Source organism: Canis lupus, chromosome X (genome assembly GCF_048164855.1).
Source record: "Canis lupus baileyi chromosome X, mCanLup2.hap1, whole genome shotgun sequence".
Classification (NCBI taxonomy): domain Eukaryota; kingdom Metazoa; phylum Chordata; class Mammalia; order Carnivora; family Canidae; genus Canis; species Canis lupus.
In genome coordinates this window covers 120,774,599-120,802,166 of record NC_132876.1, presented here as the reverse complement: position 1 = coordinate 120,802,166, position 27,568 = coordinate 120,774,599, and the positions used below count along the sequence as shown (strand labels likewise).

At 49.5% G+C, this 27,568-nt stretch overlaps 1 protein-coding gene and 1 pseudogene across 3 annotated transcripts in view; both read left to right on the top strand.

The window, feature by feature from the left end:
- The window catches only part of LOC140627252 (steryl-sulfatase-like), a 153,314-nt gene that overhangs the window by 116,803 nt on the left and 8,943 nt on the right, over positions 1–27,568 (top strand). For 2 of the 3 annotated variants that reach the window (XM_072815360.1, XM_072815361.1), the window contains exons 9-10: positions 3,872–3,993; positions 8,987–12,047. In XM_072815360.1, the coding sequence (XP_072671461.1) occupies positions 3,872–3,993; positions 8,987–9,360 (496 nt within the window). In that variant the 3' untranslated portion in view covers positions 9,361–12,047. Of the gene's footprint in view, positions 1–3,871; positions 3,994–8,986; positions 12,048–27,568 lie in introns of those variants that run through there. The other variant, XM_072815362.1, reaches the window with a different exon arrangement.
- On the top strand, positions 3,047–3,221 carry LOC140628909 (U2 spliceosomal RNA; annotated as a pseudogene).

Below are 27,568 nucleotides of genomic sequence, written 5' to 3'. Positions count from 1 at the left end.
GTGCCCTCACGTGTTTCTGTGTGTTTTGTTGGAACAGGAGGATTTCTGTTCAGAAGACCTGTAGCCCTCAGATACAACCTTGTCGTTCCCAAGAAGCGTTTGGTGTCTGGTGGGTGGCCGTCCTGACCAATCAGAGCTTGGTGGGAGATGAGAAGCTCTTCCATGCAGGGTTTCTACTTAGGTCAAAAGAGCAGTGCTTCGGGGATACACAGAGGAGATTTTCGCTTTGCAGAGTCTCAGCGCTACTGTGAGAATAATTCTCTAATTCCACCCCGTGGCGTGCCCGTATGAGATTCCTCTCCACGGTGAATTTTTCATTCACACGTACTTCAGTGATCCATTTGCATTCAACAGCACGGTTGATCAAAAGAACTTGTGGTGGCCATTACCCTAAGGCGTGTTCAGAAAAATCATTCCCCCTGTGTCTCCAAATGAGCTGATTCTGGAAATAAATGGAGGGCAACCTTCTTGTGGGTGTGATATAGAACATCAGGAACAAGCACATACATAAGAAGGATGTATGATGAAATGTATTAATTCCCGAAAATGAAAAACATTTCATCACATTTTTGCAAGCGGATAGAATATTGCCATAGGAAGTCTGTGACCATGCTCTTTGTTCACAGATGCTGGTGATAAAGAATTGCAGCATGCCCTAATTGGTTAAACCTTTGGAAACCATCTAAATTCTGGCCATCGGCCGTTCCGCTCGGTGGGAAGGAGAGGGGGCACCGACATCCTTGAGAATCAGATTTTACAGGTGACATACCTAGGTCTCCTATCCCATAAACAGAATAAAATAAAAATTCGTGTTTTTTTTCAACTTAAGGAGACACTTGAATGCTTGATACCGTTTTTGTCCAATGAAGACATTTAATTTAATAAATTAATTTTGCTGCCCGATAGCTAGGCAACCGCAGGAGAATATTTCTATAGAGTCCTACAAATAAAACGAGTTCCTTTGTGTTTTGCCGAATAAAAGGTGAAACTCTTCATGGGGAGACATTAGATGTTTATGTGGCTTTCTTCCCAAAGGGTCACAGGCGGCAGATCATGAGCTAGATTTAGATCTTCAAACCTCAAACGTCTCGATGTCATCATATGCCCCAAACTGGGTGTTCTTTAAATTGTGCACTCTACCCAAAATGGGATAGAATTTAGGATTTCCTTTACGTTATGAAGGATGCATGTACTTTCTCCTAAAAATGTCTTCTTCACTGTCTTCTTTCTACATTGAAGAAATCCCTTGATTTTGAATACCGCACAGCCTAACTTTACAAACACGGGTCCAAGATTCTGTGTCAGTGTGCCAAAAATGGTGTCTTCTCTCACCCGCAAAGCTTTCACTTGTTGTATGATCCCCAAATCCTTTTGCAAGCCAACCAGGCCGAGGAAGGAACATCCAGGCAGATGGTTCACTGGCTCAGAGCTCAGAGAGAGGCCAGGATGTCCAGGGTGGAACGAGCTTCACTTTAGCCCAAGGAACATTCCTAAAAACATGCTCTTTGCCATGATGTGGGAGGCATCCCCATGGGATTTGATCTGACCAGACATTCCGAAATCACCATGCATGGAAACGAATGCTTGAAATCATCACCCTTGTTGTGGGGCAGGAACCCGTGGAGAATATTCCTACCCCACCCTCCAAATTAAACACGACCCCCGATGAACACAGTTCTCACAGGACCAAGCGGACGCTGTGAAACAACCCATCCGGTTTCATAGCAGCAGCTGTGTGCGCACACTTGCTATGAAAACTTGAGTTTGCCGACACCAAAGGCCGATTAAGGAGACTCAGGATACCAAACAGCAGTACTTCGTGTCATTTTCAGAGGGCCTCGGCCCCGGTCCCCCAGGTCGTGACGTTACGGCAACATCTCCCTAGGGCCACGTCAGGGGACACGTTGTCTCTGGGTTATGGCCGTCGCTAAGTGTGACTCGCACACGTGGTTTAGAACAATCCCGGGTATTGTGATAGCTTAGACACCGTTTAAAAGTTGAGTGCAGTAGGGTCACTGTCAATTTTTCATGGCAGAAATGAGCCTCGTTTTGACAGGCCATATTTCTGTCGCTCTCTTAAACGGTGAGCTTTCCATAGCAGCGTGATTTATTGCCCGCTTCTAGGAATGAGCACATTAGGTGTAGGATATTAAAGAAAAGAAAAAAACCGCCTCTATGTCTACATCCAAAGCACAAGCAAGTAGAGGTAGGTAGAGATTGTGTCCTGGGAATGGAGTCGCGTTCTCCGTCCTGAGTGCTACCTGGAAAGGTCTGCTGTGCACTTGAGTTGGGGGTCCTGGGAGCACAGGTGTGTCCTTCTGTCCCCACCTCTAGGCCATGTTTCACCACGGCAGGGGCTTCTCCTGTTGCAGCTCTTACACCTACCCACTCTAGCACATCCTTCCGTTCTTTCCACCCATGCAGCTTTGCATATTCGTAAGGACTGAGCGCTTCTCAAAAGGGATTTGAAAGGACCAAGGCACAATGACTGCCATTTCAGCATAGAAATCGTGTTTCAGAGAGTGCTCGCCACTTCTCAATAGAACTGTCTGTCTACGGCGCTTCCTTCTCCTCCTCTCATGGCCAACGGGAACATGGGCTTGGGAAGGGGGCCAAGTCTGCCTTTTGTTATTTTTAACTCACAATAATAGAATATTTTCATTCCAAAGGCTTCCGCAGAGCTCGTGATTAATAACAAGGGTTGAGGCTGGAGCAGTGCTAAGCAACAGGGCTATAATTACATGACGGGGGTTTTTAGTGACACCAAAATAAACCACACACAAAGCTCAGGGGATGGGGACCTCTCAAGAACGCTAACCCAAATTATACAGCCAAGTCTGACTTCCAGTTTCTAAATTCCTCATCATAAAGGATCACAAGGATGGACGGTTTTTAATCAGAGAAAGATAATCTTCAGGGGAAACCATCTAATTCTTTCAAAGTGGGTCTCTGTCCCTCTTTTCGATAACAGAGCCTAAAGGTATCAATGATACCTTTGGCCATTGGTCTAGTGGCTATTAATGAATATTTAACTCAAAACAAAATGATCGCTTCTCGGCCTTTTGGCTAAGATCAAGTGTGGTATCAAAACAATATGTTTGGCTTTTTTTTTTTTTTTTTCATTCTTTAACTGCCAGATCATCTTTTTTTGCTCATGACCGATTGGATATTATCAGTTGTTTGCAGTCCGGAAAGTTCCCCTTGGTCTGCGTACACACCCAGGCCTAGGAGACATGTTTGCATCTGGCAACAATGCAATCAGAGGGTGTTTACTATCGTCATCATTACTATTCATTCACAAATTAATTGTCATTGAGAAATGTGGTTCCGCTGACGTCTTTCCAATCCAAGATGCTCCCACGCTAAGTCTTACCTTTTTGTCACCCAAATTGTTAGATGTTCTTATTTTTCATAGAGCTATACTTTGTGAATAAAGCTTCCTGCATGCTGAGGTAATAGGCGGAAATTGAGTCTAGGACGAGCAGCAGGGAGAGCAGTTGAGAGCACAGATGCCCAGTAATCAGCTGGGTTTCCATCCCATGGGCTGGTCCTCATCCCATGACCTTGGGTAAGTCATTGACGCTTTCTGGTTGATGTTCCTCCACCTCATCGCCATGGGATGATAATGGCCCCAACTCATGGTGCAGCTTATAGGGTTAAAGGAGTTCATACAAGAGCAGAACTGGCTCCGTGAAGTTGCATGTGGCACCCGAGGACGTCAGTGAGTGTTCTCTCTATTGGTTGCTGAATGATAACGAAGTGGCTCCATCACGGTCTCATTTGCAGGAGGGACGACTCAAAGGTTGGGATGATTTAGCCCAAGGATGGTGTGGCCATTCACCATCTGATGCCTGCTTGATTTGTCCCACAGAATCATCGATGGCCATGACCTGATGCCGCTACTTCAGGGGAAGACCCAGCACTCGGATCACGAGTTTCTCTTCCATTACTGCAACTTCTACTTAAATGCTGTGCGCTGGCATCCTCGGAACAGTGAGTAACACAGAGCTCTCCACGCTTCTAGTACATTCGCAACCAATGCCTTGCAAGGAGATGAAGCGGCAAGTGGGCTTTGCTTTGTAAAGGCCGAGGGGTGCCTCCAAGGGTCACGGTGCTTTGTTTTGAGCTCCTCCTGGTCCTGTCTTTTCCTGTTCCTTCTGGTGCTGTTGCTGTCCAGGCACATCACCGGACCCTGGAAGTCCTTCCTGCGAGGCAGAGGAAGCTCCAGGTTGCAGCCTCCTTCCTTCGTGCCCTGCAGGCTGCCCAGCTTCACGCCCCTGGCACAGCCTCCTTCTCAATAATGACTTGGAGCCACAGCATCCTCCCCTGCTGTGTGCAGCATCCTCTGCCTGAAAGGATTTTCCCTCTTTTGCCTTTTGGGTCATGCTTAGCAGCTGATGAGCACCGCCAAGGTTCCCCTGAAACGTTCCCCTTGTGCCTGCTGTCTAGCGCTTTCTGCACTCCTGTAGCTTTGCGCTGTCCCGCAGAACAGCATCTAGGATGTGTGTGTGCCTTTCTCACCAAAGCCCAGAGGTGGCGGGGTCGTGGGCTAGAGTCAGACCTTCAAGCTCAGTTCAGATGCTTCCCTGTCCTCGTTTGTCTGAAAACAGGTGTTCTTTCCGTGGGGCACTCTGCCCCAAAGGGGAAAGAATTTGGGTTTTCCGATGCCAGTTTTGGAGCTGTGTTTGTAACAGGTGTAAAGGGACAGATGCGACCAAGCCATAATCCTAGGTATTAGGGATAGGCTCCAGAATTCTTTGTATTGGAACTTAGAAGTGCAGCGACATTGAGGTGACTAAGATGCACGGGAGCATGTGGAGCACCGTCTCCGCCAGCACTGTGTGTGCAGCAGGTGGATACGGAGCACGGATTTCCTTCTTCATCTTCAGCAGTGAAGGAGACCTCCCTGTCTCTCTGTCTCTCTGTCTCTGTCTCTCTCTCTGTCACGCTTTGGGTCTTGATCCTGGAGGCTACGCTCTGCTGGACCTCCCACCTGACGGTCATTGTTGAGCTCGGGGTGGCGATCGTACTGGGTTTCAACACCTCCCGCTCCCCACCCCACGCACCCCGCCAGTTTACCAAAGGCTTCTTTAAGGAGCAGCCTCTCTATTATGTTTCAAGTGCAAAATCACAACTCTTCCATTAGCCGCAGAAATCACAGCAGGTGTACCCTTCAGAGCTGCTCCTTCAAATCTGGGCGGCTCGCCCGCAGTGTTTTCTGGAAGATAAATAGGAGACAAGCACGGGTTTCGGATTCTGGACCTGGAAGCGTTCTGTTTGCTGTATCTCATCAGTGTGTCTTGTAATTCCAAATGTCCGTAGGGACATGCTTTTTTTTTTTTTTTTTTCCAGATTAATTGACACAGTGAGGTCTGAGTCATCCAGAGAATGGGAAGCATCCCCCTTCATGCTTGTTTTTATATGGGGCCTGCTGGAAACGTCCAGAATGAGGTGTCTGTGACTCGTGCCTAGTGAAGGAAATGTGATTATCACGTCCTGAACCTCACAGAATTGCATTTCTGTAAAGCCACCCTCCACCCCTACCCCCACCCCACTGTACCCACTGCTGCCATCACCCCCACCACCACCCCATTCAGAGAAGATGGAAGGAACATATTGGATCAGGGGCTGGAGAGGCACACAAAAAGGAACAGAGAGAGAGAAAATAGTACGTGAGAAAAGCAAGACCCAGATTCCCATAGTCTGCTGGCCCTTGGGTAAAATTTGCTTCTCAGACGCGCACACAAGTGACATTCCGTCCTGTGCGACTGTCGAACGTCTGCGGCCTTGACCCGGCAGCAGGAAAGGAGACAGGGCAGTATTTTGGGGCCTGGCTCAGGGGTCTCCACACCAGGGGTTTTACGGCTTATTATTGACTTGCCTCATTGTTGTTGCTGGAACTGGTTAGCAGTGCTCATTGGCCAGCGCCCATGGTTTTGTGGCTGCTTCTCCAATACTTCATCTATCCATTTATTCCACAAATGTGTTTGAGCGCCTAGTAGGTGGCACCCTCCGTGCTAGGATGAGTGCCTGTCAGTGAGCAAAACACCACAAACGCCGTACCCAGTGGTCGCTTATGACCTAGACCATGATGCATGGGCCCAAGACTGGGAATGCGGAGGTGCGTGGGGAAGCGTGACTGTCATCTGTGTGGGGCTGCGTGTCAGCCAGTACTCGGGTGGGTGGGCTGCCTCATCGCAGACCTACTTTGAGAGGAGTTTGCCACTGATTGCTGTACTATGTGCAGGGACGTTGTCCATAATTTTTTTTAACGTAAATTCAGTGAGCCCACATATTCAGTTTGCGATAGCGTTCCTCGACTTGTCAGCTGTACAGAACACCCATTGCTTGTCACGTCACGTGCCCTCCTTAATGCTTTTTTAAAAAAGATTTAATTTATTTATTCACGAGAGACACAGAGAGAGAGAGGCAGAAATTCAGGCAGAGGGAGAAGCAGGCTCCATGCAGGGAGCCCGACGTGGGACTCCATCCCGGGTCTCGAGGGCTGAACCACCCGGGCTGCCCTCCTTAATGCTCAAAGATAAGGAGCTTGCAGCCCGAGCTCACAATACTTTATTAGAGAAAAAAACAGAAATTTAGGGTCAGGATGTAGTCGCAGGGAGGCCGCCCCTGCTTGCTCAGGAATCTTCCCCATGTGCCGTTAAAATGTGGCTGACGTGACGGGAGTCCGCGGGCGCCGCAGATCCAGGCTGTGTTGCTCCGTGAGAGCAGCTGGCTCAGCAGCAGGTCACCGGCCCCAGGGAATTAGCACTGACCGCGAGTGTTCTCAGGGTCCAATTACCGCTTGTTCTGATTAGTGGGAGGCCCGCGTCCCGCAATCCCAGCCTTATTAAACACTTATTGTCCAAACACTGGGAGCTACAGTTCTGTTTCCGCCCTTCTGAAACACGAGATCCCTTTTCACTGTTAATCTGCAGTGTCTCCTCTATAATTTAATAATTCCGTGATTATAATAATTACCTACTTGCGTTGTCTCAGCAAGTTGAATGACATAATCTAATCAGGAGCTGATATCACCACTCCCATTACATTGTGGGAGAAATCACAAAAGCGTTATGATAGCACTCATGAAGTGTGTCGCGTTTCGGTGGGAATCTTGAGCTTCAATGTACTGTGCAATGTGCGTTGGAAGCCTCGGCGTTACGTCGGGGCCGATGAGGCGGTGCTGTTAAAAATTCAGCGTGACGGCAGCTTGATTCTGGGGATAAAAATCTATCTTAGAAAGCAGGTGGATACTTGGCTCTAGGATTCCGTTACCGATTTTCAAGCCTGTGAACACAGCGTGTAAGATAAATGCTCGCGTTAAGGCGAGAGCCCCCAGCCCAGCGGGTCACGCGAAAATCCACGGCACGCGGCTATCGCCTGACGCTGAACCCAAGCCGCCTCACAAATCCGGCTACGTTTTCACTTCGACTTTGCTGGAAACTTTTCTACTGTGATTTAAAGAAAAGGAAAAAAAAGCATTAAAAAAATTAAAAATTGGGATCCCTGGGTGGCGCAGCAGTTTGGCGCCTGCCTTTGGCCCAGGGCGCGATCCTGGAGACCCGGGATCGAATCCCACGTCAGGGTCCCGGTGCATGGAGCCTGCTTCTCCCTCTGCCTGTGTCTCTGCCTCTCTCTCTCTCTCTCTGTGACTATCCTAAATAAATAAATAAAATATTTAAAAAAAAAAAAACATTAAAAATTTAAAAACTTAAAAAATTAAAAAAAAACAAAACCAGAACAAAAAGCTGTAGGATAATAGAATTCATCGCAAAAAATGTATTCGTGTCCAACTTTTTCAAAGGTGCCTTCTTTGCAAAACAGGAGTTAAGGAAGGTTTATTCTTTGTTTGGTGGCGTAATCTTGGCTATTATTAGAATTTCCGTGATGCATATGCAGATCTTTGTTAGCTCCTCTCTGTTCCCCGTGGCTGCGCGAGAGGTTAAGTGAGGTTCCAAATCAAAAAAGCGGGGCGCCCGGGTGGCTCAGCGGTTGAGCATCTGCCTTTAGCTCAGGCTGTGACCCCAGAGCCCCGAGATCGAGTCTCACGTCGGGCTCCCTGCATGGAGCCTGCTTCTCCCTCTGCCTGTGTCTCTGCCTCTCTCTCTCTCTCTCTGTGTCTCTCATGAATAGATAATAACTTTAAAAAAAAAAGACATCATTTACTGTAAAATTCCAGTTCCACGATTTTTAGCAAACGTGTGCAGCTCAGCACAGCCAATCGCAATCCCAGTCGGGCATCAGGACATTTCCAGCTACCCTCCATCTGTGGTCGCTCCCCATCCTCACGACCAGGCTCATTTCATTCTTGAGTTGCTCCTTTTAGGTGTTCTCGGTTTAGAGAGCATAAGATGTTATCTGAGGCCTTAGCGTGTGGAAGACCGTCGTGATGGCTGCGGGCATGCATGTGCGTGCGTGTGCGTGCACTTTTAGCGTCTCTCCTGTTGCAGTTAGCAGGGAACCTCGGTCGTCCGGAAGGCCTTAGAGAGAAACACAGGCCGCAGGCTGAAAAGCTCAGAGAGCGGGAGGCAGCAGAGCTGGGAGCCCAGAATGAGTTGGTTCGAGGACGCTGTTTGGGAGGCCGCTGTGCCCCTCCAAGCCGCAGCGGTGGTCCCGGGCACAGAACAAACAGGCTCCTTGTCCTCTTGTCTGCACAGCATCCCTGAGACTTCGGGGGTTGGGGAAAAGGAAGAGGAAGGAGAGAGACTGAGACAGAGAGAGACATGCAAGGAGGGGGCAGATTGTGAGCACCCAAGGCAACGCACAGGCACCCGCAGGTGTGCCACGGAGCACTGCTTGAGCACTGCTTCCTCGCAGCCCCGCTTCGTGCATGCCCCGCTCTGCGTGTGTGAGCCCTGGGCCTCCTGTCCCGCGGGGCGCTCGGTGACACCAGGGCCTGGCACCCCGCCCGCGGCCACACCTACCCCCCCTCCCCGTGCTGACGTGTCCCCAGCCCGCCAACCTGTGTCCTTGTGAACCGCAGGCACGTCCGTCTGGAAGGCGTTCTTCTTCACGCCCAAGTTCAGCCCCGAGGGCGCCAACGGCTGCTTCTCCACGCACGTGTGCTTCTGCCACGGGCACTTCGTCAGCCGCCATCACCCGCCGCTGCTCTTCGATGTTGCCAAGGACCCCGGGGAGAGGACCCCGCTGTCGCCGGCGACCGAGCCCCGGTTCCGCGAGATCCTCGCAGTCATGCAGCAGGCGGCCGACCGCCACGCCGAGACCCTGCAGGCCGTCCCCAATCAGTTGTCGCTGGGCAACGTTCTCTGGAAGCCGTGGCTTCAGATGTGTTGCTCGTCCTCCGGCCTCTCCTGCCAGTGTGACCGGGAAAACCAGGCCAAGGGCGCGAGCCGCTAGCGGTGCAGGCGGGGACACGACGCAGGCCCGGAGCCCGCCTCGCCTGCTGCATTGCACACGTGCACGGGGCACGTGGGGGGGGGGGCACCGGGTAAAGCCGGCCCTGTGGGCATCTCAGACTGGGAGCCTGTGTCCCTCTTACCGCCCCAATGGTCCATCGAGAGCCCCCCGGTGACCCCAGGGGACAAACGACCGGTAAGACACACAGGGTCAAAGCCACACCTGGGGCTTCCATGGCCCAAATTCGTGGAGGCCTGTAAACGTGATACGAGAGGCTCGGCGGGCACGGGCGGCTCCAGGGCACACAGATCGGAAGGGGCGCCGGGTACCCCCGGTGCACCACTCCGCAGATGCGCGTGAGCCGCGGGCTGACGTGCCATCGTATCAGCGTGTGACGCGGTGCCCGCCACCACGATCCCCGGCACACCAGCGGGAGCGCAAACGGTGCTCAAGAGCATTCGCTAGATCTTAACGTCTGCAGCTGATGACGAGTAAAGGAGCATCTTCTTCGCCAACGGCAGAGGACGCTACGTCGCGCGTTGGGTGGGAAGGCAGTTCTGGCCCGTGTCGTTGAGGACGCACACGGAAAGCTCGGCGGGAGACGTGCATTGCTGCAAACGCACTTTAATTCTTCCCTCGAGACGCCACAGGGATTTAGACCATAAAATAGAAGCTTTCTGCAACTTAGGCAAAAGCAAGCGATTCACCTGTAGTTTTTTTTTGTGCAGCAGACTTTGTGAAGTCCTCCGGGAACTACGAACTCCTGAGACCAATCTCCCCCGAGCACATTTCCGTCTCAGAACATACTATATTTGGGTTTTCCTGTTTTTTTTGGTTCTTTTTTTTTTTTAGGGGTGGGGGATGGATGTTGTCAGAGAAAGGCTGCCCCGGGCCTGGGAATGCTGCAGCCCGAGGGATCCCTCCCCACGCAGAGCAGAGAGTGACCTGGTGGGGAGACCCGTCACCCGCCCCCCACGACGCGTGTCGTTCCTGCAGGATGTGCCAATGGCAGCGCAGCAGCTCATGCGGACACTTGTAGGCCGAGGCCACGGGACACCGCGCCCTGCGTCCTCGCCGACACGTACCGTTTTACGTGTGCTTGTGGCGGCATCAGGGGGTGCAGCCCCGGACCCGCCCAGGATGCACCGAGCTGAGCCGAGGCTGCTCCTGTCACTCGCCGACACGGCTCAGCGCCCAGCGGCAGCGTCTGGATCCCTTCCGGGGCCCGCGCGGATGGCCCAGTGCTGCCTGTCTTGCTGCGTGTGTGCACGTCCCGAGCTGGCCCGCTGCTCTCTGGGTTGCAGGACACGGCCAGGCCCGCGTGGCCGCGTGCAGGGAAGGCGCGTGCTCCGGCGTGTCCCCCGCAGGCGACCTCGGGGACCCAGCAGGGCGACTTCACGCCTTCCATCCTTGTTCCCGCTCTCATCAAACCTGCAAGTGCTATTTCTGCACGCCCCCCACCCCTGGACGCGGCTGCAAGCACACAGAAGCCTCCCTTTCCACGTGCGTGTCTCCAGAAATCGCGCCGAGTGCGTCCTGTGGCTTCAGGAGCCGCGGGAGAGCGAGCCGGCGAGCCCGAGCCCGTCGCGGGTGAGGCCGCTGACTCTTGCTACACAGGAACCATTGCAAACCACTCTTACAACCTTGGGTTTGAAGCGGATCGTGTTCGCTCGACGTTTAGCGCACTCAGTGCGGCTGGACTTTCAGACAACGTGGCAGGGTGGGGAGCGTGTGCTGGGGACTAGGTAAACGGAGGCGCTTTGACACGTCACACGGAGGTATATTATATCGACAGTCGTTCAGCATGTACAATGGCAGCTGCAAACGAAGGACGCTTACACCTCTAGAAATAAAATCAGCTTTAAAATATTTGCCTCCGGGGGCGCCTGCGGGGCTCAGTCAGTACAGCGTCTGCCTTCCGCTCCGGTCATGACCCCGGGGTCCTGGGATCGAGTCGCGCATCGGGCTCGCTCCTCAAGCGGGGAACCTGCTTCTCCCTCTGCGTCTGCCCCTCGCCCCGCTCGTGCGCGCTGTCCCTCTCACGTACATAAATAAAATCTTAAAAAGTGTATTTGCCTCCAAAGAACTGAGATGAGTGTTTTGAATCAGGGTATTTGGAAATCACGTTTATTCGTAATAAGCAAAACTCATAGGTCTTCCGAAAGTCTCGCCTGGGACGCACGGCAGGAAATTTGAATTCTTTTGTTCAGAAGACACGCAGCCAACCTTCTTCATGACCCAGTTGGCTTAGCGATGTTGTATTTTTGCAAAGCTGTGCCAGGCTGCTTGTTTTCAAAACGTCTCACGGGTGCTACCTCCTGGGTTATACGTCCAAACTTTAGTACGTTGTGAAGCTTTGAACAAATTCTTTTAAAAGGAAGCCTGTGGAGTCGCAGCATGTGACAAGCCAAGCAAACGGGCGCGTGTGCACAGGCATCATTTTCCGGGGCCGGTAACGCGGCGTGGGAAAGCAGAACCGCGGCCCACGTCGTCCCGGATTCAAGGAAGGGGAGCAGACGTCAGGACGCCGTGGGACGTACAGACAAGGGTGGGGAAGAGATGCGGGCAAGGTACCTGGTCCACGTCTGCAAAACGCTGTCTGCAACGTGACGCCCCGATACGGGTTTCTCAAAACCTTGTTCTAAAGTCCACGCAAAGCTAAAATAAAACTTGCATTGGCGACAAAACGTGTGCTGGTGCTTTGTGCTTTGCCGAGTGACTCATTTCAGCAACTCATTTGCCGAGTGACTCATTTCAGCAATGTTGGGACCGTGAGATGCTCAGGGCTGCTCACAAAGGTCCCTGCATGTCACCTCTTCTTGTGGAGGGTTTGCTGTGCTAGGAGAGGAGGGCTACAGGGTTCAGCTCGGCAAATACCGATTGCATCCCTAAGCGTCAAGCGGGCTTTAGGAGCAAGGTTTAAATTTTGTGGGTTTTTAAGATTTTATTTATTTACTCAATGAGAGACACAGAGAGAGGCTCCATGCAGGGAGCCCGACGTGGGACTCGATCCCGGGTCTCCAGGATCACGCCCTGGGCCGAAGGCGGCGTTAAACCGCTGAGCCACCTGGGCTGCCCAAAGTCCAAATTCCAAAACAGAAAATGTCGACCTCTCTGGTCTGGTATTGAGGCTGGATTCCTTTGCAAAACCCAAGCAGAAAAAAAAAAAAAAAAAACAAGGAGAGTCCCAGTAAACCCGAGCCGCGGAAACAAGGTCAAGGGAGAGGTGCAGGAACAGTGGGCACTAGGGGGGGTGCACATGTGACCCAACGCCTCTGCACAAACCCTACAGTAGGTGCTGAGGGCGAGGTCCGTGTGCACCGAGCGGCCCCCCCCCCCGCCCCCCCAGCAGCCCTGGAACCACGAACTTCTGTCCTGCCAGCGCCGCCTCCAGTGGACCGTCACGTAATCCCATAGGCGCTTTGTTTCACGGGCTCTCAGTAAAGCAGTCGTCGTATTTGCCAATACTTAACAGCGACAAATAGTATGTCAGAGGAGCCTTTTCAATTAGGGAAATGTCAGCTTCTCCTCATTAGGATCCTAGAACAGGTGTTCGATATTCCTTGAAACGTACCCACCTGTTCATGCAGAGGAAACATTGTGCACAGGGCGATGGATCCATCCTTTTTTTTTTTTTTTTTTTTAAGAAGAAAACCACACTGGAGACCCTCAGATGTTTCTCCTAAAAGTGCTTCTACTCATGAGGTTCAAGTGTTCTGAATGGCTTTGCAGGGTCGCGCTGTGTATGTTACTCGGCAGACACATCACATTTTCGTAGAGGCGGATTGCACAAGGCCTAGATATGCTTTACCCAGTAAGCAAACTGTCGCTGTCGTATTAAATTCTAGGACATAAAAATTGGCCTCACTGGGGCACCCGGGTAGCTCAGCGGTTGAGCATCCACCTTTGGCTCAGGACGTGATCCTGGGGTCCCAGAATCGAGTCCCACATCGGGCTCCCTGCAGGGAGCCTGCTTCTCCCTCTGCCTGTGTCTCTGCCTCTCTCTCTGTGTGTGTGTGTGTCTCTCATGAATAAATAAGTAAAATCTTTTAAAATAAAATTAAATAAATAAATGAATGAATAAATAAATAATAAAATCTTCCAAAAATAAAAATTGGCTTCATCGATCACGTGAGAGTCTCGGGTTACAAACTATATTGTCTACGGTGGTGTTTTTCTGAAGGCAAAAATGTCCAGTGAATGTATTTTTTTTTTTAATATTTTATTTATTATTTATTTAAGTCACAGAGAGAGAGAGAGGCAGAGACACAGGCAGAGAGAGAAGCAGGCTCCATGCACCAGGAGCCCAATGTGGGATTCGATCCCGGGTCTCCAGGATCGCGCCCTGGGCCAAAGGCAGGCGCCAAACCGCTGCGCCACCCAGGGATCCCCAGTGAATGTATTTTTATGACTATACACTTTGAGTTGACTATCAAACCGGATTTGATAGTCTGGATTTACTGTCTGGATTTAATTACGGGGTCAACATTGACGTGAAGTGGCGTATTTACAAAGGTATGGCGTGCTTCCTCGTGGGCAGGGTCTCTTTGGGGCCCAAACTTTCTCCTGGAGCAAATGGAGGGTTTTTCATGAATGCGTACCAGGCAGGGAGGCATTTCCCACTGCTCTCATTGTCATGTTGGGACTATGAGATGCTCAGGGCTGCTCACAAAGGTCCCTGCATGTCACCTCTTCTTGTGGCCGCCGAATGCAGAACATGCAGGTAAGGAGGACTCGCAGAAGACCCTGAGGAATGAGAATGGGGTTGGTTACAAGAGCCTGGACCCCTGAGCCATGCACATCACCACCTGGGAGCAGCCACGGAGGGCTGTGTGGCCGCCCGGTGATCGCCACCTGACCAAGATCCAAACTTTGCTCTTCTGAGCCACTGAGATTCAGAGCTTGTTCATCTCGTAGCAGCTGGACCGACGACCTTGACTGATCCAGTAGGTTGGCCCCTCTGTATAAGCGTGACATGTCGTGATAGCTCTTTGGATTGCAAACGATTTGTTCTGATTGGTGCTGCTTTAAAAGGAAGCTGCATGCGTTAATTCTTGTGTGTCTGTGTTGTTCTTTTATATTTTCATTTTCATGTTTTTGTTGTTGCGACACTTAACCTGAGAGCTAGATTTTTAAGTGTGCGATGCACACTGGTAACCGCAGACACCACACTACACAGCATACCTGCAAGATTCACGTGACGTAACTGGCAATATAAACCCGTTGGTTTGCAACCCCCTCTCTTTCTTTTCCCCCAGACCCTAGCCACCAGCATTCCGCTGTTTGCTTCTGTAAGGTAGACTATTTTAGATGCCTCCTGTGGATGGAATTTTGCAGTATTTGTCCTCTTGTGACGGACGTCATTCACGTAACATAGCATCCCTAAGGTTCAACGTGTTGTTGAACGTTGCGGGATTCTGTCCCTTTTTAAGATTGAAGGATGGTGGCTGCTATCTGGAAAAACAAAAACAACGCAGGCGTTGACAAGGACGTAGGGAAAAGGGAACCCTCATGCACTGGGGAAGTGCAAAATGGTGCAGCCACTGGGGAAAACATTATGCAGGGTCCTCAACAAATTAAAACCAGAATTACCATGCAACCCAGCAATCCCACTTCTAGGTGTTCATCCAGAAGAACTGCAGTCAGGATCTTGAAGACATCTGTGCTCTCCTGTGTTCGTCGCAGCACTGGTCACAATGGCCAGATGTGGAAACGACATAAGTGGGTGGATGGTGGACAAAGGAAATGTGGTCCGTGCATTAATTCCTTGAATTTTTCCTACGATGTGAAGATGCCGATCAGATAAACCTCAGCACTGGCGTTGGCCAGCAATTGGCGGGGGCCCAGAATTGAGGATAAATGATCCCACTGTAGAGGGAGCGAGTGGGCAACGTCAACTACGTTGCTCAAGCAACACATCGATGATGCCTTCCACGCCGACCTCCTTCCTCCAAGTGGAATCGTAAATTGTGCTTCGTTGGCTGGATGAGGATGGCAGATTTCAAAGTATGTTGCACATATTGAGGGCTGATGGTCTGTATAAAAGCACATTTTTCCAAAGAACATATTTTTATAAAATATTCTTTGAAATCCCTATAAATTCTGTAACCTTCGAAATCCTTAAAAATGCATTTCCTGGGCATACGTAAATGCGCTCTTGGTGACTGGGGTGCGTTAGTTTTGTTGATCAGATTGTAGTCTTAGAGATCAAAAGACAACGTAATGCCTTAAAGCCAACTTCTTTCAGCACGCTTTGAAATAACACCGCATAACTCCTGTTTAATATTTACAATTAATTCATGGGATTCATGCTTTTTGTGCTTTTCTTTAAAAGGCAGGGTGGAACACGTTCTGTTACTGGCAAGCCGCAGGACGCTCTACAGCAAGATCTGAAAGTTGCCTCTCAGGTTGAAGGCAACATGCGACGGGGTTGGGAGAAGTCAGCGTTTCAGATAATTCAAGAAAGGACACGTGTGGCGTTGTGTCAGACAAGGGAGATGCACGAGGTGTGGAACCGCTGGGCGAGAGGGGGATCGGGCAGGCCATCTGTTGGAGCTTATATCAGGGAGATCTGGCCCCAGCCATCCTATCTGCAGCGGAGATAAAGCTAGTTTCTACAGCACATTGCACTGCCCTGCAAATGAGGCAGGAACTGGTCCCAGGAGCCGCCCCGTTGGGAGAGGCTGGAATATGGGGTAGTTTTCAGTTAGGCTCCTTCGTCCCCAGCTTGATTGCAAGTACTTCTATGCATTCATCTACTTAATCCTCACTACACACCAGTTGGATTGATGTTATGATAGTCCTGTTGCAGATGGAGAAACAGGTACAGGAAACAGGTTGCTTTAGTCTTAGATTTATGTAGTGATCTCTTGGTTTAAAAAAACTAAAAAAAAAAAAAAAAAAAAAAGGATTTTTAAGTAAAAAAAAAAATCTGAAAAAATAATTTAGAAAAATAAGTTAAATGGGGCACTTGGCTGGCTCAGACTGTAGAGCACATGATTCTCTTTTTTCCCTTTTTTAAAATTTATTTTTATTTTATTTTATTTTCCTTTTTTTAAATTTAAATTCAGTTTTGCCGAGCACACAACTCGTGACCTCAGGGTTATATATCTGAGCTCCATGTTGGGAGTACAGATTACTTAAAATTTTTTTTTTTTTAAGTTTTTATTTATTTATGATAGTCACACAGAGAGAAAGAGAGGCAGAGACACAGGCAGAGGGAGAAGCAGGCTCCATGCACCAGGAGCCCGATGTGGGATTCGATCCCGGGTCTCCAGGATCGCGCCCTGGGCCAAAGGCAGGCGCCAAACCGCTGCGCCACCCAGGGATCCCAGATTACTTAAAATCCTTAATCTTCTTTTTAAAGTAGGTTCCAAGGCATCCCCGGTGGCTCAGCAGTTTAGCACCACCTTTGGCCTGGGGTGTGATCCTGGAGACCCGGGGATCAAGTCCCGCATCGGGCTCCCTGCTTGGAGCCTGCTTCTCCCTCTGCCTGTGTCTCTGACTCTCTCTCTCTCTCTGTGTCTCTTATGAATGAATAAATAAAATCTATAAAAAAAAATAATAAAGTAGGTTCCATGCCTAGCACGGAGCGCAATGTGAGGCTCAAACTCAGGACCCTCAGATCAAGACCAGAGCTGAGATCAAGAGTCGAATGCTCAACTAGAAAAAAAACACACACACACACACACACACACACACACAAATGCTCAACTAACTGAGTTGCCCCAGGCACCCCAAGAATAAAATCTTAAAAAAAAAAGGAAACGTGGATGGAATTTCATGATCTCCATATATGACTGCACATGTTGTATAGCACACAACTCTAGGGGACACTGGCGTGGGAAGAGTGCTTCCTAAATTTGTTCAGTGCACAACCCGTGCCACTGTATGTAGTATGGATTAGACTGTGACACTGTATAAGTAGATGGTCATAGGGGTCGGCGGTAGCACTTGTTACATTGATTTGCCTGGCAAGGAGCACAGAAGGATCGTGTATGAGTTAAAACGGTGTGTTGAACCCACAAGCATATAGATTTGAGATATTTTCAGAATGATATAAGCAATCTGAGCATCCCAATCACGAAAATACAGTTCACATTAATAGTTGATTTATTTAAAAAAATAATTGACTTATTTCATTCAAAGTGAAAGGTGGGCCCCTGGGTGGCTCAGCGAATGAGCGTCTGCCTTCAGCTCAGGTCGTGACCCGGGGATCGTGGGATCGAGTCCCACATCGGGCTCCCCTTGGGGACCCTACTTCTCCCTCTGCCTGTGTCTCTGTGTCTTTCTGTGTTTCATGAATGAATAAATAAAATTTAAAAAGAAAAAGGCACTTGTTTTTGCATGTGTCTGTTCACCGTCCTCCACCGTGTCGTCCCTGGATTGCTACGGATGTCCAGCTTGCTCGACTGTCCAGGCGCGTAGGACGGTGGTACCTCTGGCTGCTAGCGAGCCGTGAGGAGACATGGCACCTGCTACTTCGGGCCTAGGGCTATCAGTTGCCAGGATAAAAATCCCGCAGCACCTTCCCAACACCCCAGGTGGAGACGCCTCACCCAGGCTGGTGTCAGAGCGAAGGGGACACCACCCAGAGCCCCCGAGGACAGTTGCTGAGTGCCAGGGTGACCACAAGCTAGTCCTTTGTGGCTTTAGTGAGTGCGATCTGCATGTTGTCCGTGCAGAGCAAGCACATCCCATTCACCTCGGGGAGCTCGTGTTACCACCCTGTTCCTGCTTAGGGAATAATTATTAAATCTGGAAAACACTTTGTCGCTCCTTTTTCTCCCATTTAGAGAATTTCTCTTAAGCCATCCTGCGACGTTGTGGACGCTGGAAGATTGGAGGTTTCATGGACGTAGACATCAGAAGTAGCTGGAGGAGAGGAAAGATGAGGACGGCTTCGGGCCTGTGTAAAATGAAGCAAAGAAACAGAAGTGAAGGTTTAGGGTGACCGTATCTTCAGAAATAGACACATCTGCTAACCTTCCCAGAGTGGGAACTGGGGAGACTGCATCACACGGAAATTCAGGAGCCGTTCTGCAAATTTCATGGTTTTGCTTTAACAACAGACACTATGTTTAAAAAAAAAAAAATTAAGATTTTATTTATTTATTTGAGACCGAGAACGGATTAGGGGAGGGCAGAGGGAGAGGGAGAAGCAGACACCCTGCTGAGCTCAGAACCGGACATGGGGCTCGATCCCACAACCCTGGGATCATGACCTGAGCCGACGGCAGATGCTCGGCGGACTGAACCACCCGGGCGCCCAAACCCTACATTTTAATACCATTTTAAGTGTGTTTAAAATGTTCCATCCCATTTGTTAAAAGTTGGAGAAAACAGATTTTAAGTAAAAAACAATAATAAGAACACGAACACTTATTTGCATCCTGCGTTTAGCCTTTGAACACACGTAAAGCATCTTTCGGCCTTTTCATCATTTGAATTATTTTTGCCCTCCCCCCCACCCCAGCGATGTCTAGCTGAAGAAACCAAAACCAAAAGCGAGACAGTACAGCGCCGTTGTCCTCCGTGGCAACTGAAACGTGCCTTGCGTGACCTCTGGCCCGGCGAGGCCGCGTGCAAGGGCCTCGGGAGCCGTGACGCTGCCCGTCGAGGACGGTGACCAGCCGCAGCCCCGGGCAGCCGCGTGTGGCTGTGTCCCCGCGTCCCCTGCTGCCCGCGGGGAACTGCAGGCGGGAGGCCCGGGGCTCCCATGACGCGCCCTCGACGCCTGCGGCTGCTTGTGCACCTGCCGCTCCAGGCCGAGGAGCAGCCCGACTGGAAGCCCCGGCCCGTGCCGCCCTGGACGTCAGCTTTCCGGGCCGGGAGGCACACGCGGCTTGCACACGCGGCTTGCACACGCGGCCTCCGGGCTCTGTCCGCATGCACGTTCCCTGGAGACACAGGAGACGAGGCGGGCATGGACTCCAGCAACTGACCGTGCTCTTGGCTTATCTCTTCATGACATCTGGCCGCGAGCCGTGCCCCTAACAGCTGCATGGCATGTTGCCCCTTCTAGAATTAATGGCAATGACAAAACTACTTTCAGCGCTGCCGAGGCAGCTACGAGCACGCTCAGCCTGGGAGGGCCACGGGTGATGAGCGTTGCCCACCGCCCACCGCCCGCACACGCTCCCCGACGGCTCGGAGCTGGCCGCACCGCCTTCCGTCCATTTGTTGCTCACGCAGACCGACCCCTTGGCTAGCCAGCCTTCCCAGTTCTCCTTTTTCGCGATCCGAGCACAGAAAGTTGCAAACTATGGAAGGAAAAAGATTTGACCCAGCCACTTAGTAATACCCCACATCACTAATTTTGAGGATTGAATTTCAACATAAGGTAATTCAAACTCTGTGACGGGAGTAATGCTAGTGCCCGAAAAGGCAGGAGGGTGAAGATAGAGGCAGCTGAAGTGTAAGGCATCATTGTGATTAAACATGATTACTTTATTTTTTTAAAAATTTTTTTAAGATTTTATTTATTCATGAGAGAGGCAGAGACACAGGCAGAGGGAGAAGCAGGCTCCACGCAGGGAGCCCGAGGTGGGACTCGATCCTGGGACTCCAGGATCACACCCTAGGCCGAAGGCAGGTGCCAAACGAGCCACCCGGGGATCCCAACACGATTACTTTATAGAACATATTTTAATCATCCTAATAAGAGACCATTACCCGATTAGGAAATGTTTTCAGCTGTACCATATTAAGACCTGTTTGGGTATTTGTGTCCTACCGTTTTAATTGTAGTATTTAAGGACAAATGCAAAACGAAATAGTACTCTAAACCATTTCCTATTCAGTCGATGAATGTTTTCCTCGGCCATACAGCAGGGATTTGCCAATGGAGAGACTTAATCACATTGCCCCAGATTTTCTTTTATATTGGCAGAGAAATAGAGACTTCTTTCCAGCATGAACTCGGCTGTCTGACTACTTTGTGGTTCATTTTAGCTGCCAGTAATGTAGGGGTTACGAAAGCAGCACATCTTCATCAAACCCTGAAAGACGATGTGAACCTGTAGAGTCGACTCCGTGCACGTTGCATTTTCATATATTGCAGGCGTCGTTAGCGAAGACCCTCTATTTGCGATTTGCACTGCGTTGCGTTGTGTTTATGCTGTAAGGAACGTGCTTTCAATCTGCCCATTGTAGCCTCAGCAATTTGGAACGAAAGCTTAGAACACGATGACGGCATCGCGTTTCGTGAGAGAGGCACAGATGAAAATTTTAATTTCAACATCCACTCGCAAAATAAAATAAAATAAATAAAATGAAATAGAATAAAATAATAAAATAAAATAAAATAAAAATAAATAAATGAATAATAAAATAAAATTAAATAAAATGAAATAGAATAAAATAATAAAATAAAATAAAATAAAAATAAATAAATAAATAAATAATAAAATAAAATAAATGAAATAGAATAAAATAATAAAATAAATAAAATAATAAAATAAAATGAAATAGAATAAAATAATAAAATAAAATAAAATAAAATAAAATAAAAAAATAAAATAAAATAAATAAAATAAAATAAAACAAAACACTCGCATCTATACTTTTCCAGATAAGAAGGCAGGGTAGAAAGAGTGCCTCGCAGTTGCTAAAGATAATTTAAAAACAAAACAGAGTGACGTATTGTGGGAAATTTCACACACACACAAAAGCAGAGACTGTAGTATGGAGCCCTCCGTGACCTCGCCCCCCCACGCTTCAAAAGTTCTCACCGCTGTGTCCATCTTCAAACACACTTGTGTTACAGTATCTTAAGATTTTTGCATCCATCATCCACGAGTAGAACATAGACATTTTCACCTTTCAAGATACACTGCACAAATCGCTATGATGACATATGTCTCCGGAGTGTATGTATTTTCTTGCGCTTCCTCCATGCGATCCAACGCCATTGGAAAGAAAGTTCCTTCATAGATCGGGGTGCTTGCATGCTCTTTCAAAGAAGCATGCACTTTTGGGACCATCTCCACCTCTGGGGCACCCAGAAGGTGCGGATCACTTGAGAGACCCACATTGGCTCAGCTGCATTCACGATCGTCCAGATTCCCTAAGAGAATTGGCTCTCTTGCAAGTAGTGTTCCCATGAGAATCGTAATGATTTAAATTTATATATCCAACGCATTTATTTAATTTCTCACTAGCCTAAAAATCTCAACTCAATGCTTTTGTGTCATTTGGATGCTCTTATCCCTTTCGACGACAACTTCTTGATTTTCTTTAGGCTACTTTGGTTTTGGGTTTTTTTTTAAAGATGTTATTTATTTATTCACGAGACACACACAGAGAAAGGTAGAGACACAGGCAGAGGGAGAAGCAGGCTCTGTGCGGGGAGCCCGACGTGGGACTCGATCCTGGGTCTGCAGGATCACACCCTGGGCTGAAGGCAGGCGCTAAACCACTGAGCCACCCAGGGATCCCCCTCTTTAGGCTACTTTGAAATGAACCAAACATCTCATGAAATAATCCTAGAACGGCAGATTCCAAACATTTTCTGGGTGGTGTCAAATCCACAATGATACTGTGGTGTATTTGGAAAAGTTAAATTTTTAGCAATAAATTATAAGAATGTAAACTCACCTAACTCTAGGAATAAAAATACCAGAGCCATGAAACAAATATTAATTTTTTTTACAGATATATAGGCTTAAAATAGTTTGGATGGATGTTTGAAGATAATAGGAGGAATATGGCGCGGGATTAAGATCATTCCTAATGAGATGTAACAATTCAGCAGTCTGAGAGATCACATACTAAGGGTTTGGTGATGAGAATTAAACTTTAGTCTTGGAATTAAAACCTTAAGACAGCGTTAAACAACTTGTCTGTTGTTTGTTATACCCTATCCATCAAATTGATTGCTAAATTAATTTCTGCATTTTGGGGATTAAAGACATGAAACTGTTTTCCTAAGTCCTGATGTTCTGAAGATGGCGTGGATTTTCCAAAGGCAAAACGGAAAGAATCTGATTGAACATGCAGATGCTAGCACCCAGAGTTAAGTGACTCACATACTGCAGTCCAGACAAATCACAGAAGGACTCAACTTTGTCTAGATCGTTAATGCATCAACTGTGCCATTCGGAGACTTAAAATAGTGAAATGTCTTAGGCATTTATGACGCGGTTAATTTGTGTAAACATTTACATGCTTTGAGAGAATGTGGCACTCAGCGGATCTGGGTCAGAACAGGCCTGTGCTTGCATGGGTTTATTTTTGTTCTCAGTTTCTTGGTTTTGAGCCTGTTTGGTAACGATCTTTGGTCTTCAGATCTAGTGCCTCATTCTGTATAAGTCTGTGTAGTAGAAAACCATGTTTGGAGGGGTGCCCAGGGTGGCTCAGCGGTTGAGCATCTGCTTCTGGCTCAGGGCGTGACCCCAGGGTCCTGGGATTGAGTCCCACATCGGGCTCCCTGCATGGAGCCTGCTTCTCCCTCTGCCTGTGTCTCTGCCTCTCTCTCACTCTCTGTGTGACTATCATAAATAAATAAATAAATAATTTAAAAAAAAAAGAAAAAACAAAACCATGGTTCTAGATTGGCCAAAGTATATCAGCAAAGTATATCACTGTGACCCAGGCTTTGGCTTGGAAGTGGTCATGGATTCGTTAGCTATTTCCATAGCGATGCTGTGTAATAAGCCACGCCAACTCAACGGCACATAAATATGCATTTATTCGTATGCTTATGGGTCTGCAGGTTATCTGATGTGGCTCTGCTCTGTATTGCATTCAGGACCCAGGGGTAGAGGACAGAAGCCCCCAAAGGGCAAGAAGAGACAGCTGCTGCTCTTCAGATCTATGCCTATAACTGCCATTTCTGTCCACATTTCTTTAGCCAGCGCATGTGGCGGGGAAGTCTGTGCCTCCCACAGATGGTGAGAGGACTGTGTTAGATACTTTGCATTACTGTGTCAGGAATAACACAAAATTAGCAGCATGCAGTGAAACCTGTTTGTGGTCTCATGCTCCTGTAAGCCGCAGTCCAGTGCATGTCGGCTGAGTTCTATTATTTTTTTTTTAAGATTTATTTATTTATTTATTTATTTATTTATTTATTTATTTATTTATTTATTATAGACGTAGAGAGAGAGGGGCAGAGACACAGGAAGAGGGAGAAGCAGGCTCATGCCGGGAGCCTGATGTGGGACTTGATCCCGGGTCTCCAGGATGGCGCCCTGGGCCAAAGGCAGGTGCTAAACCGCTGAACCACCCAGGGATCCCCCTCGGCTGGGTTCTATACTGTAGGTCTCACCAGGCTGAAGTCAGGGTATCAGCTAGGATGGACTACAGTTGTCACCTGGGGCTTGAGAGCCTCTTCCAAGCTCAATGGTAATTCAAAGAATCAATTTCCTTCGCACACTTTCTGCAGAGGTTCCCTGTTGTTTAAACTGGCAACAGCAGGTGAAGTCCTGCTCTCCCGTTTTGTTCTGTTCAGCCCCTCAGTGGATTGCATGGGGTCCACTCATACTGCGGAGAACAATCTGCTTTGCTCGGTGTACTGATTCACATGCTAATCTCCTCCAGAAACACTGTCAAAGACACACCCAAAACACGATGTTTTGCTAAATATCTTGGCGCCTCCTGGCCCAGTCACGTTGACACGTAATAAAATTAACCGTCACAGAGCATGCCAAGTTCATGAGCATTGTTGAAACACGTAGGGAGATGGAGCTGGGAGAGGGCAGGCACCAGGGGTGGAAACTCTCACTCGAGATCTCAGCCTGTAGTCAAGAATGTTGGAGGATTTTAAGCAGGGGAGAGTGCTGATCACATTTGAAAGATCACTGTTAGCACCTTGTGGGGAAGAACGGAGCCACGTGTTGAGGGGTGAGGGCTCTCTGGGTAGATGGTCTTGGTGAGAGATGATGGTGGCCTGGCCTTGGATGTAGCAATGTAGAATGTCAAAAACAGGCATATTCAAGGGTTCTTGAGAAGGCGAAGCGGACAGGAGTTGGCAGTTGACCCGACATAGAAGTTGAGGCAAAAGAAAGGATAACCCCTAGCAGGGGACCGAGGACAGTTGTAAAGATCGTCCATATACTTTGGGGCAAGGATTCCCAGTTGTAGTCTACGGATTGCCAGAGAGCGAGTTCTCTACAGAAGTATTTATGTTGCTTTATCATTTTACTGATATTCCAAGACCAAACACAACCCCTTAAACCTTGTGGGTGATGTGGGCCACTGCCCCATGCCTGAGCACTGCCATGTTATTTCAGAGTCTCCATTGGAATTTGCATGAACAGTTACGTCGGTGTCGTGTAGGCTCCACATGGTGACACAGAGAGCAGCTGGAGGAGAGGTTTGGTGGTAAAAGTCTTGATGGAATGGAGCCAGCACCAGGCCTGATAAGGACAGCAAATCCAGAAAATCTGTCCATCGGAAATAAACGTCAGGAGGAGGAAGGATTCTTTCTTGCAGTGATATATACTAACGCTATACTCAAAGACACTTGCTCTCAGAACGTGGCACTAAATCAGAGACCATGTCCTGGAGGTGACACGGCAAGGCGGGCACAGTGTGGCCAGGAAGGGTCCACACAGCAGGTGTGCCTAAATCTTCCAGTAGAAATGCTGCTGCCCACTGCCTGGTGTCTGTGATACCCGAGATGGGCGCCAGAAGCAAACCCGTCTGCCCTTCCCAGCGTGGGCAACACTCCCTAGGAAATCGGAGCTGCCTTAGAGCTCCCACAGCCCCTCCGAGTGTGAGGCCTTGGTGGAACCAGGTCCTTGGCTCCGTCTCTTCAGGTCTTTGCTCAAACGTGGCCTGCTCCGAGAACCCTGAGCTGACTGAGCCGCGTTTCTTCTTCAAATTGAGGCTCCAGCACCTTCCTAGGGCTAGTCAGCACCTGGATAGTGGTGGTGGTGGTGGTGGTGGTGGCTCGCCGTCCTTCCCGCCCCCAAGCTGGAATGCCAGTTCCATGTGGTCAAGGACTTGCTGTGTTACGGTCACTGCTGATCGCCGGTGCCGAGCACAGAGTGGAGCCTAAAAGGTCACCAGTCGGGCTGCGTGATAACCAAGGCCTAGTTCATATAAAGCAGATTCATTAACAAATAGAAAAACAGGAGAGCAGGAATATGAATATGTGTGGAGGGTAGCTGGGGCCCCCCATGACCATCCCCAGGGTCTGAAGGAAGGCTTCTGTGGGAAGGATGGGTGTGCGGGATTGTCTCAGGGTCGAACTGAGGGTCGAAGGACATGGGTGCAAGCTCTGCTTCGCCATCTCATGCAAGCAAGCATCCGGGCGAGGTGTTAGCAGATGGGAAGAGCGGGGCCGGGAAGATGTGGGTGCAGAGAAGAGAGACGGTACTCTCAATGCACTTCGGCTTTTTCGCCATTCACGTGAGCCATGATTACTGCAGATAGTGCTGGGATCGAGGGCTTTGAGGGCCATGCATAGTGATTATGGTCAAGGGCTTTGCACTAGTAGCAGAGACCCTGATTCGATGTGACTTCCACAATCCTGGACATTTCTCCGCCCCATAAAGTTGGGTGCCTTTCTGTTCAGACTTGGTCAGGGGCTCGTAGTCCTTGCAGCTTATTCTTTTGTCGTCGTCGGGGTGCTGCTTTCCGAGACGGTTCACTGACCTGCGATACCACAGTCACTGGGGAAAGGGAAGAGGAGCCGGGAAGCAAGCCTCTTCTGTGCAGCACTTTGCCCTGGAAGCTGGACAGCGGCTGACTCTTATCTCTTATTGGCTGCACCATGGTCAGGGGACCCAGCCGAGCCGCAGAGGGAGATGTAGTCCTTCGCAGAGAGCTAGGGGCTCGGGTGATTCTGTAATTGTGTGCAAGATGCACAGAATAGATTCCGATGCCGCTGGCCCTTCGGGATGACGTGCATCCCCGCGTGTCATCACTCCTGCCTACGTTTGTCGTTTTATTCTCACACTGATCCAGGAGGGAGGAAGCCTTTTCTCAATTTACAAGTGAGAAAGGGTGCTTCAGGGAAGGACATAGTTTCCCATGGGCAGGTAAGGAATTTGAGGCAGAAGGTGGGACAGAGCCAGGGAAGGGAGGGTGAAATGGTGCTCTACATTCTAGCGATCATGAGCCCTTGAATACGCTCGTGCTTGCGTGTCTGTGCGCGTGCATACCTGGGCGGGTCTGAATTCCCGCATGTGTGTGTGCCTCAGTGTTCAGGTCTGTGTGTGTGTGCGTTCATCACGAGGGCTGAAAGAGAGCTTCGGTAGGAGACGGACGCATTCAAGGTTTTAAGACAGCTGCAGGGTTCCTGAGAGCTGACTACACAGGGGCCTGTCCGCATGCCTTGATGGCACCTTCCGAGCCCACGTGGGCCAGGCAGGCAAAGGGCGACGGCTGAACGCATCCCAGGTTTTGTATTTGTGGCAAGTTGGGCCCCGTGCCTTGGGCTCCAGGCTGTTGGAAGGCAGCGGACAGGACACCTGGCCACGAGCAGCCCTCTCATCCGCTCAGACTAGTCCTCGGGTTTCTGTGAGCTGGGCTCGGGACTTGGAAGGCCCTGCAGGAGGGACAGTGTCGTCTCCACAGGCTCATGCTCCCCTCGGGATGCAGCAGGAAAGGACTGTCATGCACAGGTGCTGGGCCCTGGTATTCCCCCGGTGCCCGCGGAGCCCCCTCTCCCTTAACTGCCCTCTGCACCGAGAGTCTTTGCAAGAGCCTCGGATGTCATGTCACAGGCAAAGTCAAATCACATTAGGATTGTAAATGAATTCGAGCAGTGGCAGATGCAGCAAACTGGTTGCCTTCTTCAGCGGTGACATCTCTGCCAGCCTGTATGTGTCGGAGGGAAGACAGCCCTTCCTCCCTTCTCCTTACTGACTGTGAGGTACCCTATAAGATGCTTCACCATCAGATAAGCAGTGGCAGGCCAGGGGCGGAGGTAGGTGCTATAAATTCCACGCACAGCAGCCTGCACTAGATGTATTTCAAGGTAAAGAGGCCACCTAGAACTCTCTTCTAGAGCAACCCCTGCCCGCTAGGAGGCCAAGCCTGCTTCGGAACTAGGTAATCCCCTTCTTAGCTCACTGCGGTGTCGCCCAGACATGCACACAGCCAGCTGGCAAGACATTATGAATGCATCTGTTGGCCAGTAAGACATGGATGATCTAGTGGAGCTGCAGGTGAGGATGGCAGTGGGGGCAAATTTCTTACCGGAATATGAATCAGTGACCGTGGAGACAGGCACCTGTCTGGAAGAGCTCCAGTCAAC